Source organism: Dryobates pubescens, chromosome 32, assembly GCF_014839835.1.
Source record: "Dryobates pubescens isolate bDryPub1 chromosome 32, bDryPub1.pri, whole genome shotgun sequence".
Taxonomy (NCBI): Eukaryota; Metazoa; Chordata; class Aves; order Piciformes; family Picidae; genus Dryobates; species Dryobates pubescens.
The window spans coordinates 8496450-8512618 of NC_071643.1; the positions used below are offsets into that span (position 1 = coordinate 8496450).

The 16169-nt window shown below is 43.9% G+C and overlaps 1 protein-coding gene across 3 annotated transcripts in view; it reads right to left on the reverse strand.

Moving 5' to 3' along the window:
- Positions 1 to 16169, reverse strand: part of NYAP2 (neuronal tyrosine-phosphorylated phosphoinositide-3-kinase adaptor 2) — a 122077-nt gene that overhangs the window by 45201 nt on the left and 60707 nt on the right. For all 3 annotated transcript variants that reach the window (XM_054175554.1, XM_054175553.1, XM_054175555.1), the window contains one exon: positions 3865 to 4962. In XM_054175554.1, coding sequence (XP_054031529.1) covers positions 3865 to 4962 — 1098 coding nt within the window. The remainder of the gene's footprint in view (positions 1 to 3864; positions 4963 to 16169) is intronic.

The following is a 16169-nucleotide window of genomic DNA, read 5'->3' on the forward strand; positions in this document are numbered from 1 at the left end:
AGGTTGGAAGAGACCTTCAAGATCATCGTGTCCAACCTATCATTATGATATCCCCCACAAAAGCAGGAAAGGTTAGAACAGTCAATGGCAGTTAGTAATTTCCACTCTTTCATATTTTTCTTGCTTTGTATCTTCAGTTTTCCATAGGGGTTCTTCTCTTTTTCCTTTTGTGAAATTGTTTAATTTCTAATTTGGCCTTAACATTTATTTTCCTTTGTTCTCTTCTCCCCACCTTCATAACTGTGCTGCAATGCATATTTGAGATGCTAACAGCACACAAGAGGATTTCTAGAAGAACCCAGTACAATAAGTGAGCTGCTTATAAAAGCCAGCTGTGCACATCATGGCTGCAGCCAGTGGGTGCCAAGTGCATTCAGCAATGGCTGGGCGCTTCAGTGGATGCTCTTATCCTTAGAAAAAGTGCCCCTGAGGTGACAGACTCCTTAGAAGAAATGATTTATCCCAATTTCCCACTAATGAAATTCTAGTGAACTCCATAGACATAAAATGGAGGGGGATAAAAAGCCAAAAATGGCAGAAGAGTAAAGAAAACAATACAGAAAGGCTACAAGGGCAGCTCAGCTTTGCTCGTGTATGAAAGCTGCTGACTGGAAATAAGGTTGGGGCAGTCCCTGTCCTCAAAAAGAACCTCACTCAAAAGTGCCAAAAATTAAAAGCCAGTAAACACATTCAGAGTTTGTAATCAGATGCCAAATTTCCACCATATCAGTTGCAGCAGTAACAATAAAGATGAGAGAGAATTTCCTCTGTAACTGCTGCAATATTTTCCAAATACACTCCGTGAATATAAAACTTCCTATTGTGCTGGGTTTTAGTGACTAGCATATGGCACTGAGAGCTTCAGAGAAGTCACAGAGGGCCAAGCCTTGGAGAATTCAGTGAGAAAGCTGCTTGAGATGTGTTCAGAATAATTCTATAGTTTAGAAGCAAATATTCTCAGTTTCCTAGCATGGTTTCAAAAGAGTCATATAACTTCTTTTTAGTGCTTATTATCCTCTGGATTCTGGAAATCTTCCTGTGTGCTGAGAGCAAGTTACCATGAAGTGACAACTATAAAGCCAGTTTCAGTGAGTCCTGTGCTCTGCATTTGCTTAAAAAAGAAATTAAATCCAGAGTTGTATGACTTTGTTAGGCTTCCAGTGTGACCTACAGGAGCAAGGCTGCTTCAACAGATCACACGATTAGTCCAGGCTACGCTACCTATCCCAATGTATAACCACGGCAGGCAAATGCGACTGTCTGGGCAGATTCTATGTCCAAACCCCACAGTTTAGATTCCCTATGGTAGATCATTCTAATGTAGCACAGCAAAACATAAAATGCTCGACCTTTGTGCATTCTCTATAAATCTCAGAGTGTCTTCTACGTCTGTGATATCTGAGCACAAACCTGGTTCCTGCTCGGTGCAGTAAATCCCACAGGATTAAGGCATACTGTAAACAGCAGACAAATTACAATTGGATTAGATGGGCAGTCTGTTCATTTACTCCATACAGCTGCACACCACTCTTCTTACCACAGTTGTCCCTTTGCAACATGAATGTTTTGCCCTTGATGTAAATGAGTACAGTTTCTTTCTCATCTCTCTCTTGTCTTACCATTTGTGACCAATAAGGAACACATTTCTACTTCTTAAAGAGCAAGCAGAATGCTCCTGGGAAGGCCAAGAAGAAAGCTGCTAAAGCTCTGCAGGGCAAGGTTTACTTTATGTCGCTCAGTGAAAAGCCCCTTGAAGGGGTTGCATTCAAGTGCAGTCAAATGGAATACAGAGAATATCTTTCTGGAGGCAGGTATGAGGAGGTAGAACAGAATTTTCCCAGGACCTGCCACATTTGCTGCAGGAATTTTTACAGGCTCCAAACCAGGTACTTCTGCCAACACAGATGAACATAAACACATCCAACTTAGGAAGCTCACCAGGTAGATCTTGTGCAGCGTGGGGTTTCCAGGGGATTTCTGCTCACTCATTGACAGAAAGCATGTTTAATACTGTTCAATATTACTTGCACTTTGCCAAAATCTCCCTGCCACTTCATTGCAATTATTTACAAATGTCACATCACATCCTTCATAATTGTTCCAGATTACAGGAATCATCTTGCCTTTTAGGTAAAGCCTTGCTTCAACCCACTGTTACAGTGTTTTCATTCCTGTAATCACTTAGTGAAACCCTCCTGAATCATACAGCTAAGAATTCCCTAAAACAGTATTTCTGATTGCAGGCCACAAAAGTATCACAGCTAAATTAAACTGTTTAAACCCAAATTAAGTATCCTGCTAACTCCATTTTCACAGCATCCCAACGTGGTGGGGACTGAAAGGGACCTCTGAAAATCATCCAGTTCAACTACCCTGCTAAAGAAGGGTCACCCAGAGCAGGTTGCCCAGGATGGCATCCAAATGGGTTTGGAATCTCTTCAGAGAAGGAGGCATTTCACCATCTGCTTCTGATTTCAGTCAGTATTCCTGATTTGCACAGAGATAAATGAAAGTGCTGGTGTTGGCTAGCAAAGTCCATGAAGCAGGAGGGACGCTTTGCATGCCAACCCAAACCTCTGCCACTTCTCCATACTTACACGTTCACACATTCTCACTCAACTGCAGAGGTGCACAGCAGGCAGCCTATGCCTGTGAAAATCCAGGCAGAGAGGTTCTGGTGAGCCGCCTGATCATGCCCCAGAGTGATGGGACCACACTGCCATGAGTGATGCAAGAGAACAGCACAAACACAACCAGAAAGGTGGTGCAGAATTCTCTTCTGCAGTAATATGGCAGTCTGGAAACCAGAAGACCCATCCTGTATCAGGTATAGACCAGAGCAAATTATCACATTGTCTTTAACATGTTACAGCTGCCAAGCACTTAAACAAAAGATCAGCTCTTCCATGAAAGGAACTTCTCCACTAGGCAGGTGTCAAGAATTTTATGTCATATGCTGATTTTCCTGGAGAAAAAGGTGTATGGAGCCCACTTTGCACTTGGACAGGCAGTGCTATGGCTGCATTCCACAGCAAGCCCTCATCTTTGGCAACACCAAACGAGTTTTTTGCAACAGAAATATTGCTGCCAGGTTCTATTTTCCCTCACACCTCTGACTCCTGCTGATTTCATTCAGAGCTCCCACATTTCCCTAACTCAGAAACAGGTGTACGCAGAGTAAGCCTGAACGTGTATGGAACAAGGATTTTATGACATACCATGTGAAAAGTCAATATTGGCTTAAGGTTTTCCTGCACAGCTTTCTCCTGTGCTTTTCTCTGTGTGTCTGAAATGTTGGTTTTCAGATCAGTTCACAGTATGGCCTCTCAACCAGGCAGAGCAGCACAGCTGAGAGGGATGCTATGTGGCATAGTGCAGAAAGAGGCAGTGGGAGGGATTGTACCTCTGCTTGCCATCATATACATTGTGATCACTGGCCAACTTAAGGACAATCAATGGATCTTGCCAAAAGCAACTACTAGGTATTTAGACACAAGATGCTTGGACAATTACTGTGTCTTAGAATCCACCAAGAACAGATGTGGTGTGGTGGAAAGATCCCAGCTCACCTGAGACCCTTAGACCCTTATGGCTATGGAAAAGTTAATGAAAACTCCGTTTGCAAGACCAAGCCATGAATTTTACTTCTGTTGTGCAGTGTGCAGGTATAAAAATCTTTAAAACCTAACAATGTGATAGCTAAAGCAGTTTAACAATAAAACCTTTTCTTCCTGTTCAAAAAAAAAAGTATACAAGGAACTCAGAATTCTGAGGTATTTGATGTTTGCAAGCATTCGATTTAGCAAAACATAGTGAAAGACATTGTACAAGGAAGAATGAGGAAATATTACATCAAAAACTTACTTTCTGCAGGTTCCTTAGATCTTCTGCCACTGGAGGACTTCCTCAGGAGACTTCGTCCTGAGGTGAAGAGGCTGGTTAGCTCCTCCAGAGGACTGGTGGGTGTCCGAGAGCGGGAACCACTCTGAGACGATGACCCATAGGTACTGACTGAGACATTTACCATCTTTCCTCCTTCTTGCAATGTGTTTCTGGCTGTAGAATGAGGCACTGATGGAGAGCTTCTTGAGAGACTTCCTGAATGTACAGAGTCATAAGGTGGAGGTCTTTTGAGGCTTAAAGGAGTAAGAGACCTACCCATACTGACAGGAGAAGGTGAGGCAGAGTGACTTTTAGGATAACCATGTGGAGACTGTGTTCTATATAGGGTAGAGGGATGAGGAGGTGAGGAGGTGTGCCCAGGGGTGCTAGTTCCATGAGAAACTGTCTGGTCTTTCTCCAGTTTTTGATGGCCTGGTGTATGGGGTGGCAGTGAAGATGGAGACGCTCCGGCTTGTTGTTTGATGTAAGACACGTTTTCTAACACCGGAAGCTTTGTGACCTCCAGTGGAGTGAGAGGAGACTCGTCAGAATTCGGGGAGCACTGCACTGGTGCTGGTGGAAACACCAGTAGCGGAGGTCTGTGAGAAAGCAGATTTGGAAATGGTGGGGGTATGTCACAAAGCAAGCCCTTGGGAGTAGATGGCACTGAAGTCTTGGTGAAATCTAGGTCAGGCACTGTGGGAGTAGCACACTGAGAAGAACAAGTGTGATGGTCATATTCACATTGACATTTTGAATCTTGGCCTACATCATCAAATATGGGGTATTTCATCTCCTCGTAGACTGCTTCACTTTGGTCATCCTCATCTTTTTTGAAGTCTCTGAGAATATTCCCAACCATTTCAATATAAACAGGCTCCTCTTCCTCTGTATCTGGTGCAGGACTGCTGACTTGTGACAAAGAGGCATCCCTGGTGAGCGTTGTCTTCATGGGGCCGTGCTTTCTGATATATGTCTCATCGAAAGATGTGCTTAGCTGAGTGTTTGGATTTCGTTTTGGCTTAGGCGGTGGAATCTTCTTTGTGTACTCATCACTGTGAGGTCTTGGTTTGGCTGACACTAAAAACAGAGCAGAATATAAATTCATCAGGGGTATGTAACACTTTGTCACTACAGGATTCTGGTTATGGTGTCATAAGATTGTAGCCCAGTGCTGGCTTTCTCTGGTATTACATCAGCAGAACGCTATCAAAATAACAGCCTCTTTAAATCCCTCCTAATCTTCCCCAGAACTCCAGTGTTAAGTACCTAGTGAGCATTTCTCTTCCTCCAGGACAAACCCTTGGGACAAGGGACTTTCCTCTTTTAAATACTATGCTTTTCAAACATCACTGTAGCATTTTAAAGTCCCCAAGAGTTGTCCAAGACATGAAACTAATCATCCAAATGAGCTCCTTATGGCTGAAAGAACATTTGTGGTCCCGGACCTTCTTGCTGGAATGACAGTGACATAACTCTGCAGTGACATGGTGATGAATCAAGACCTTTTCATTTATAGTAACTGCTTGCATGAAGCACAATTCTGTCATCATTGACTGAGAAAGCAAACACTCACATACAAACACTGTACAATTTGCTGTTGGGATAATCCTAACCATTCATCCAGGCTGCATTCCACGAATTAATGAGACCTCCCTGAAGTCAAGCAGGAGCAAAGCATCTCACAGGTTCAGATCCTTCCCAAACAGGTTACTTCTGGAAGCAAGAGACCATTTTGTCTTTGAAATTATAAATCAAAACAGTGTGATGAAATTCACTTGAAATGAGAGGTCAAGGGTTTCTTAGAAATTATCCCTTATGGTTTAAAGGAACTAATGGAAATTCCACTTTGTTCACTTTGCATAAACAGTTAATAAAACACCTCATTAAATGTTGGGGTTAATAAACTGCCTCATTCAGTGTTTGGGTGAGGTCAGTTCCTATTCTAAGTGGATTCAGCAAACTTATTTAGAAATAGAGTTAGCCACATACACTAAATGTAGTTCATATTCCTATAGAGTACGTAGCTCTTGCATGGAAAGTCCTGGTGCCTTACTGGTGGGTTTCATAATTCAAAAGGCCAGTTTGGCACTGCAGCTTTCCTGTCTCCCCAAACTCTCTGTGATTTGCTACCAAAGACCTCCCACTGCAAATTCAGGGCTCAGGGACATTTCCAGACACCTTCTGCTGAACACAGTCAGCAGGTTTCTAGTGATAAACCAAGCAGACAATGCTCAGCAAGTTCAAAGCCCTCTTTAGGAACAGCCTCAAAGGTATTACTAAAGGCAGTGGCAGGGCACTGCTCTGCCTGCTGGCAGTATTTGGACCATCTGTGATGGGGCCAATTCAGGGCTGGAGGAAGTCTGCAATAGGGCATCTTACTAATGTGCTGTGGTCAGTGTCAGAGGATGATTCCAACACAGTGCCATCACTTTGTCACACTATTGCTTTGGTCTTCTCCAGAACCTCTCTCCAGTTCTTATGGGGAGGTGTTAAATAGACTCCAGTTAGGTTTAGGAATAAGGAGCCAGGAACATATGCCTGTGCATGTATATGAAGCAATGAGACCACTCTGTCAACAATATTTCTTTAAAGCTTAATGTATAACTAAGGTACACTCATACAGAAAGAAAAAGAAATCCAGGCAGAATTACAGAGACAATAACCAACCTCAAAAAAAAGAGGATATTATGCTTTCACAATGGTTCCAATTAATGTGTTCCACTTAGCAGCAGGCTAGGGACATGCAAAAGCCACCACAGATAAGAGTATTTGGTAGGCTGATCGTTTTTCACTATGTGGATATATCCTAATGCACTTCAAATTTGCCTTTTTAATTAACCCAAATTAATTTTCTTGAATGCACTAAGATAGACTTTTGGGAATGAGATGTAGGCTACTAGAATCATTTGGGCTTTGCAGGAAATACCATTCCTGATGTATCTGACAATACTAGCAGGGTTTTCTTGCTGTACTTCCAAGCAGAATCACTGTTTCCATTCAGTCTGTTATTTGTATATTACCTTCATATACATTCTACTGCCATCTCAGTCCTCTCTCCACACCTCTGCTAAGCTGCTTTACAACCCTGGCAAAAAGTAATCTTCTTAGATTGGTGTTATTAAAGAGATAGTCATTGAGCCTGGCACAGACAGACTGATCATTTCTGAGCATGTTGCCCAGGACCTGAACTCAGCTTTGGACTGGCTAAAGGATTACAAATTTTACTGCATTTGAAAATCATATATTTCATAGACATAGGCTTCTTGCAGTCAGCAGTCCCTTGTGCTTCATGCTACCACCCTTAAAGGTTACCCAAGATGTTTTCCACTCCTACACCCACCTCAGCTCTGCTCCCTGTGCTGTTCTCCACATCTCTTGTGCCACCTGTGTCACATTTAGAATATGCTGTCTCACTGCCATATGCCCACTTTTCCATCTCTGTATCTGAGGATGTTTGTAACATGTTCAGGCCAAAACAAATTTAATGCTCTTGTGCTCTTGGTCATTCAAGGCTAGTGTTAACTGATAATACTACCTTAAAACAGCTGAAAGGGATTAAGAATACTGTGTTTTCAAACAGGTTGCCACAAACAGCACGTACTGCCTTTTCCCTCCTTCCATTTTCACAGTTTTCCTCTCACTGATGAGCTTCTGCCACGTGATCTAGACCTGTCCTCAGGTGCTGGGTTTTGCACATACAACATTCATGGGTTGTTAAATTGCAGAGGAGGAAATAAGAAATGTCATGGGGAAATGATTGGCACTGCCATCTAGTCTTGTGAAGTATTTTTGCATTGTGGAAATTAAGTACCATAGTGACACACTGAGTGTTCACATCTGCCTTTGCATGGTATGCAGCATTAGCCTGAATCATCCTGCTGGCGTTATCAACAAGAAGGCCAAATAACCCACTCTGGCTGTTTGACACAGGCTAACACGCAACAAGGTGAAAGATTTATTTTCTGTCTTCTATTAAAAGCAACATTTTTCCTCTGCCAGAGTTTATTTCATTAATCCACCTGTTTCCAAGAGGTGGTGTGGTACTGAGACCTTTTTCCTTCCTTGACAAATGGGGCCCTGCGGAAAGACTGTTTAGAAGGGCTTACAGCAATTTGATGAGGGGCAGTGGTAGATTTAGGTTGTCCAACCCTAAGGAGGAGTATAGAATGATAGAACAACCTAAGCTGAAAAAGACCTTCAAGGTCATTGAGTCCAACCATTATCTAACTCCAGGAAGATTGGTGCTAAACCACATGCCTCAGCACTTCATCTCTGTCTTTTAAATACCTTCAGGGATGGTGACTCAACTGCCTCCCTGGAGACTTTGTTTCAGTCTTTGATAACCCTTTAAGTGAGGAAGTTTCTTTTAATGTCCAACCTAAACCTCCTCTGGTGCAACCTGATCTCATTTCCTCTTGCTACCAGGGAGAACAGACCTAGCCTCATTTAACAAAGGTTTCTGCAGCTCCACAGCCGGGGCTGAAATCTACAGTAATGGACTATGGATCATGCACCACTGCTCCAGTCCAGAAAGACAGAGAAAACCCACCATGAATCCTGCAACTGAAGAGAGCCATGAAAAGCTCTTGAAAGGAGCAGGGAGTGTTTGTACCACTCTTGTGGCACCAACATTTGGCATGGATAAACATGCATGAATGCAGAAGCCCTGGCAAGATCCCCTAGCCAATGAAAAGAGATCATTTGGCAATCTCTAGAGAGGAGCAGGGAGGATTGCTTTAAGTACTTGACATTTATCAGGCAGAAAAAGCATTCGGTGTCTGCTGGGAACATACACTCCTGTGAAAAGCAAACCATACTGACATATTGGTGATACACATAGAGCTGTGTTGTCTGCTCTAAACATAAAGTAATTAAGAGCTTTTCAACACGGATTACCATGTCCTTGGTGCAACTGTTGCCAGTAAGTTTCCTGAAGACTACCACTCATACAGGGCCTGATCCAAAGCTAAATAGGAGAAATGAAAGTGAGGATAATTTCTTTTCCTGCCAGGTGCAAGTTCCCTTAATAAGCCATCTCAAAGTGCACATATTCACAAAGCTTTTGTGAATGCCTCTCTTACAGACACACACAAACACAAGAGACCTCCAGCTCTTTGCAGAAGGAGTTTGAGGAGCCTGGAGGTGATGGGATGAAGACAGATCAGCAATTGCTCCACACTCATCTGCCCTCCCTGGAGCTGCCCTGGCTATGGGAGCTCAACATCTTCTGCCAGCCACTCCTTGGCATCAGAACCACAGAAACTACCACAGCTGATAAACCAGAGGCACAATGGTCATTGTTAACAAAACTCAACTTGACAGTGTTTACATTGCTTGGCCAGGAACTCTCTATCTTTAACAGTGTCTTACTACCAAGCAATTCTCTGGCTCTAATACACTGAAAGTGCAACAAAACACAGAGGCTGCAATAGCTTCAGCTCTCACCCAGAAGGGAGAAGCACAGGGCTTAAAATAGCCTTACTGGAGCCCCACTGAATAAGCAGAAGTTGACATTTCTGCGATGAGGTATTTGTAGCGCAAAGGTTACGCCTGGCTTTCAGGCATGCCCGGATAATCTGCCCTGATTCCAGAGTTAATTTTGAAAATCTGGACTGCTTCTGGTCATCTCAGCCTTTTTTTGTTTACTCTTTGAGGGGAGAGACATATGAAAATGTTTTATTGGGTTGGGGTTTTTATTTGCTTACTGGGTAAGGAATGAGCTAAAATGTCTAAAAACTACAAGTAAATGCTGTCACTTTCTGTTGTCCTTTGGGTGTTTACCAGCTTCTGCAGTCCACAGACCAAGCCTACTAATTGTGCTGTTCACTGTAACAAACAGAATAAAAATGTATAGAACAGGAAAATTACACCCACCCCCCCATCCCTATGAGGAGCTCCAGCATTCAATTTCTTTCTAAATGAAGGAATGGTTTGGGCTCTAAAAATGTTTCAATGTTCTTAAAAATGTTACTTTAAATGCAGATGGAATTCATCTTGCTGTATTTTGAGGGGTACCTCTATCAAAAAGAGCCTCCAGGAGTGAAAGGAAATAGAATTTCTTTAATTAAAGCCTGAATGTGCTGGGTACTGAATCAAAGATGCACAGATCCTGATTTACATCACATAATTCAGCGGAGAGAATCCAGCTCTAGGGCAGCACTAAACCCATATATGTGTGAATAAGGTCAAGACTCCGGGTAACCCCACTGGCTTTTCTGAAATGAACTGCTTGCCCAAAGCTGCACATAAGATCTTCAGTGCATTTCTGCACCAGTGCTTGTATTAGGTCGGATTTCATTATCTCTGTAGATGAAGTTTGAATATTCTTAGTGAAGCTGAATATAAAGCGGCACAGTCCTCTGAACTGTGCAAGAGATCAGCACTCAGGAGGCCCAAGTTTAATTAATCACTTGGTCACAGGCCGCAGGGCTGTCATCTTACCCCCTAACGCCACTTTTTAGCACCTATCTTTTGCCAGTTTAAGCTCTAAGATATTTTTCATAAGGCCTTTATTTTGTTTAGGTCAACCCTTGCACAGTGGCTCATTGCATCACTGAAAAGCAACAGTAGAAAACAGGAGAAAATTTCATAGAATCACAGAACAGCTTGGCTAGGAAGGGACCATAAAGATCATCTAGATACCTCCCACTGAACCAAGTTGCTCAAGGCCTTGCCCAGCCTGACTTTCAACACTTCCAGGGTTGCAGTCTCCACAAGTTCTCTGGGCAGCCTGTTCCCTGAACCCTCATGGGGAAGAATTGCTTGCTAAGGCCTACTGTAAATTCATCTCTTCCAGTTTGAAGCCATTACCCTTCATCTTGTCAACTACATGCCTTTGTAACGAGTACCTCTCCAACTATTCTGTAAGCCCCTTCAAATATTGGAAGGGTGCTCTAAGGTCTCTTTGGAGCTTTCTGATTTCCAGGCTAAATTTAAGCATATCTGCCAGAAACATGCAGTGCTGAACGTGCATCTTTTCTTCCCCAAGGAATTTCTGAAGGCAAAAGTTTTTACACAGCCATAAACCAGAAGGGATGCATCTGAACAAATGACTATAGAAACACAATCACTAGGTTGAGGTAACATCAGGGAACATATCCTGGTCACAAAAACCTCTGGCTTTCAAAATAGCATTGTCCTCATGGACACAAGTCCTTTCCCTGCAGGTTCTCCTCTTCTCTTCTGAAAGATGCTAGTAGGAAAAAGCAGAGGGAAAGAACCCTGGAGAAAGGAAAGAACATTCAGTCAAACAGCTCTGCAATAGGTTGTTGCAGCACAGCAGTTTAATGCACTACGTAGTTCTTCCTTCTCCTTAATCTATTAGCTCTTACTGGAAATTATTTGGGAATTTTGAGAGGACAAACTAAACTGCAAATGAAAGGACTCAAGGACACTGTCATAAAATAATGTTGATGTGCTTGCTCCTTGAGAGTCTTGTGGCTATGATTAAGGACACTTCAGGCTCCTTTATTTTAGCTACACCTTCTTCACACTTTGGAAATGATTGATTTCTGTTCTGATTCAGGGTGGTGGAAATCTAGTGGCTTCAGTAGTGATATTCCAGAACTGAACACCAGTATAGCAGGGAGCAGAATGGGGCCCTGCAGTTACATTCAGGTCTGTGTTTATCAAACAATACAACTGCTGCAAAAAACCCCCAGGCACCGAGGTTAAAGATGTGCTGCTGCCAGGTTCTGCTTGGGGCTCTGTACTGGGGCTAGAACCCTGAATTCTCATCCTCAGCACCACATCTCATACACCCTGTACATGCCAAAGTAGCCATACCTGCCTGGGGTTCACCAAAGCCCTGCCACCAGAGCCTCCTCCCAGTATGGCAGGGCTGCAGATCTTTCGTGTTACCAAGTGAAGGACAGACCCAAAGATGCCAGGATGTTTCCAAACCTTTGGAGTATCAGCATGCTGGAGAGAGTTCCTCCCCGAACTGCCATGCTCCAGAACAGACCAGCTTCCAGGTTTTCTTTACTGTCTGCCTGTCAGTGAACTGAGAGCAAATGGAGGCAAACAAAAAGCCTCACCACAGCATCTTTTAGGTTGCAATGAGTTCTGAGCATCCATTGGGAAAAGTATCCATGCACTAGCATGATCAAAGGCCCTATGGCACTGCACAGGCAAGAGCTCCAGCAGCTCCAGTAGAAGCAGTTACAGCAGTCCCAGTGGAAGCTGGCTCTGAGGATTACCGGGAAACTGGGAGTCTCAGTAAAGAATCTTCATGTTGCCCACACAAGCAGCCATTATTAATGCAGTGCTGGTCTGTTCTGCTTCAGAACCTCCAGTTTGCATATGCCAAAGAGATTTTGCAGCCAGTGCAGCACTAGAACTAAAAAATCCTGTAGCTGTATAATCTGAAGGAAATGCAGGAATTGAAGGAATTCCACTTGGCCTAGGAATTATCCACCTCAAGCACTGTTAGATGGATTACATGCAGAGTGTGCAAACAGAACTACCAAACCATGCTTGCAGAGACATCAATTGACAGAGCATATGTCCTCATTTTACAGTGCCTCTGCTGCTCTGTTGTGGAACCTTCAGAGTCAGGCACCGAAGAGTTAAACACAGTCACAACAGCGCGGAAAAACAGCCACAGAGCATCAAGGTAAAGCCTTTCCATTTCAAAGCAACATCTGTGGCATCCTGACTGTCATCTTACAGCTGAAACCTGAGCAGCTTTTGCTGGTTCAGTGTAAATTAACAGTTCTAGCTCTGTTCGTGCCACTCCCACAACCTGACTGCACTTCATGCTGACAGTGACGAGTGACAGCAGCCCCCGCCACCCCCTGCCCAGCACCCATTACAGCCCCCTCCTCACACAGCTGTCACCCTGTGCTAGCTGCCCCCTCTTCCACTCTGTTGCTGCTTATTTTACACTCCCCAAACACGATGCAGAAGATGGTGAGGCTCTGAATTCTGTCTGAGTTTTTACAGTCTGGGCCATAGGATTACTGCAAGGGCAGCAGTGTTCCTGCTGAGCTGCAGGAAGAGAAGGTCTCTAGCCTGCTCAGAAAGGGATGCTTCTGGGTATGTCTGAAGAACTAAGTCCCAACAATTCATGCCTCAGATACCTATGTCATATGATCTTGGTATGTGGTGGACATCACCACCACACCACTAAGTCTTTGAGGGCTGAGCTGCTTATTCATCTGTTATCTGCTGCCCATAGGATTCTGAAGGCCTCTGTAGTATCAATCATTTTGATTGGAAGAGGTGTTTAAAGTCATCAAGTCCAACCATTAAGCCAACACTGACAAGTCACCACCAAGCTGTGCCCTCAGCACTGCATCTACAAAGCTTTTTAAAATTCTCCAGGGATGGGAACTCCACCACTGTCCTGGGCAGCCTGTTCCACCTCTTGAGAATTCTTTTGGGGAAGAATTGTCCAACCTAAACCTCCCCTGGTGCAACCTGAAGCTGTTTCCTCTTGTCCTGTCACTTGGGAGAAGAGACTGACCCCCACGTCATTCCAGCTTCCTTTCAGGAAGTTGTAGAAGGAGAATGTCTCCCCTCAGGCTCCTTTTCTCCAGGCTAAAGAATCCCAGTTCCCGCAGATGCTCCTCAGAAGAGGTGTTCTTCAGATCCTTCACCAGCTGCATTGCACATCTTTGGACATGATCCATCTCCTCAATGTCCTTCTTGGAGGGAGAGTCCCAAAAAACTAACCTGGTATTCGAGGTGTGCAATTTGAGGTATTCAGACTTGAATAATGTGTCAGAGAAATGAGACTCCTTATCTTTTAGACCAAACTATTTTCTACCTGGACAACAAGTAGGCCAAATCCATTACTTGCTTACATAAGTAGCAATGGATTTGCTGCATGTCTAAAATAACTACAGGCCATTATACCCAGCTGGCACACCTGATGAGGTGATGTTGGGTATGATGTTGACCTGTTGGGATCTTTGACATGGGACATACTGTTTCTAACTACTCCATGGGCAGAGCAGCAGCGCAAATGCTGCCGAGCTTCCTCAGCATCTCCCACCAGTGACCAGAAGCCTCATGAACCTCCTCTCACCAAGGAATCCTGTAGGCTTTGTACAATTCTTTTCCTTGAGGCCACTGTATAAAAGCCTCTTGCTGTTGCTGCAGGACACATCTGACAGGTCCTTCTGCCTCAGAGCCTGCATTTCAAAACAATGCAGAAGGTTGATCGCAGGGGTCAGAGAAGTCACCACAGCATGAACATCATGAAAGCAAATGAGGCTCAATGAACAAGGGTTCATCTAAAAGGGCACTCCTCCCTCCCCAGGAAGGACACCAAGTAACCCTGCAGAAGCAGTTCCACAGGTTGTCACTGGGCAGCTTTGGGGTGAATAGGCTGATAAAAGAATTGGGCCAAGCACTGTCAGAGCAGCTTTGCAGGTAGGCAGCAGTGCCTGGAGGTCTAACAGCTCTGTGGTCAGAGGCTGAGCAAGCTGAAACACTCAGCGTTATCAGCTTTGAGAAGAGCCTCACAGCTATTCATTTTACTTCCACCTCCATAAGGGTGACTCCTGTCTCCTTCTCAGCTCTAAATAAAGTTGTGACAAAAGTACAGATGAAGCACAAACTATCAGCTGCCTCCCACTCAGAGCTTCTCTGCATGCCTGGCATCTACAGCTTCATCTTGCTTTTATTTGCAGACTGGTCTAGTGAAACTAATAGAGCCTTTAAGAGTGGTGATCTGTAAGGGTCATGCAGCCAGGCCTGATCACCATAAATTCCCCTGCTCTGGCCGCAGTACCATTTTGACAGTGTTGCATGCAGTTCCAGCAAGTTTCAGGGGAGCCCTTTCCTGTTTCAAATGCCAGCCTTAACCTCATTGTGCCACCTAAGTGAGACAGAGCACAAAAAGACAAAGATAGAGCATAAAAAAGAAACAGAGGAATTGATGCCAGAAGCTGTTCTCGCTTCCCCCACACCTGCAGAACCTGTTGAGTTCAACTCGCAGGCAGAACTAGTGGGAACAAGAAAGAGACTTGATTGAAAACTAGCACTCTGCAAGAAAGGGGGAAAAACCCAAGAAGCAGAAGGGAGAAGATGTAACAATGAGGGGAAGTGGAGCTCTCTACCAAAAATGGGCATCTGAGGCACATGAAAGGCAATTAAAGTGAGAATAGCATCACAGCCTAAAAGATCTTAGCCAAGAGCTGATGGAAAAAGCAGACACCAACTACCAGAGTGTGACTGGAGTGTGAGCTAAGACCATTATTTGTTCCCCAAAGCTCTTTACGTCAGTGAACTCTGTTATCTGCTCTTGTCTCTTCAAAACCACAGAATGCCTTCAGCTTCTGGGCTTTTGTTGGCCAGAGCTCATATTTAAGACAATAAACAGGGTAGAAATATTACTGAGGTTTTGAATTTACACTAGTGGTATGGCTTCAGGTTTGCGCTGGCTCCACATCTGGATGCTTGCTTTTTGTGGTTATGTGTTCTAAAGTTACTTAGCATCTTATTCACCAAAATCCAAAGACTGAGAAACTTCCATCGTCATAGGAAGACCCATTAAAACCTTCTCAGTTGAGGAGACTTATGACATCATCACACAGATCCAAAGGACAGATTTACAGCTAAGCATCCTCCGGTATTCTACCATGAAGAAGTGGGAGACAGCTCCCTCTGCAGTCATGCACAGAGAAGAAATCTCCATCCCAGAAAGCACTGTTATGCCAAACGGCTCAAAAGTTCCACTGCTCCCAACACAGAGATGAGTTGTTGCAGACACGTTTTTGCTGAGAGTCCTGTATTTGCAATACTGTTTCGGTTTTGCTGCTAAGTGTAAAAGGTGCTAGAATTATTCAGTCATTGAATGGAAGAGGGTTGTGAATTTGAAAGCGGAGTATTATTCATGATTAGCTCAGAGAAATGATGGAAGCTACAGCAAATATTATAACAATGCAGTGGAAATGGATATTAAGCAATAACTTTTGATGATATCAAGTACACCAAGCTCCTGCTTTTTACATCACACGTCTAAGCCTCCCCATTCCAAACCAGCAGCAGATGACACCCCAGAAAATGGGGTTTGGGGAATGTGGTTGCTTGGCATGCCATTAGTTCAAAGTTATGGCCATTAAAACTAGCACCAAAATTAGCCTTTTTAATTTTTCTTTTAAACCCCCCTCCCCCTTGTGCATCTAGAAAAAGCCCATGCTGGTACACTGTGACCTCCAGAGCAGCTGACAGCACTGCAGAAAGGAAGCTGAGCTCCATGGAACTGTTATCGTTGTGCACATTATCCCCGTGCGGCACTATTTGCACACGTACAAGTCACGAAGCATGAAGTGCCA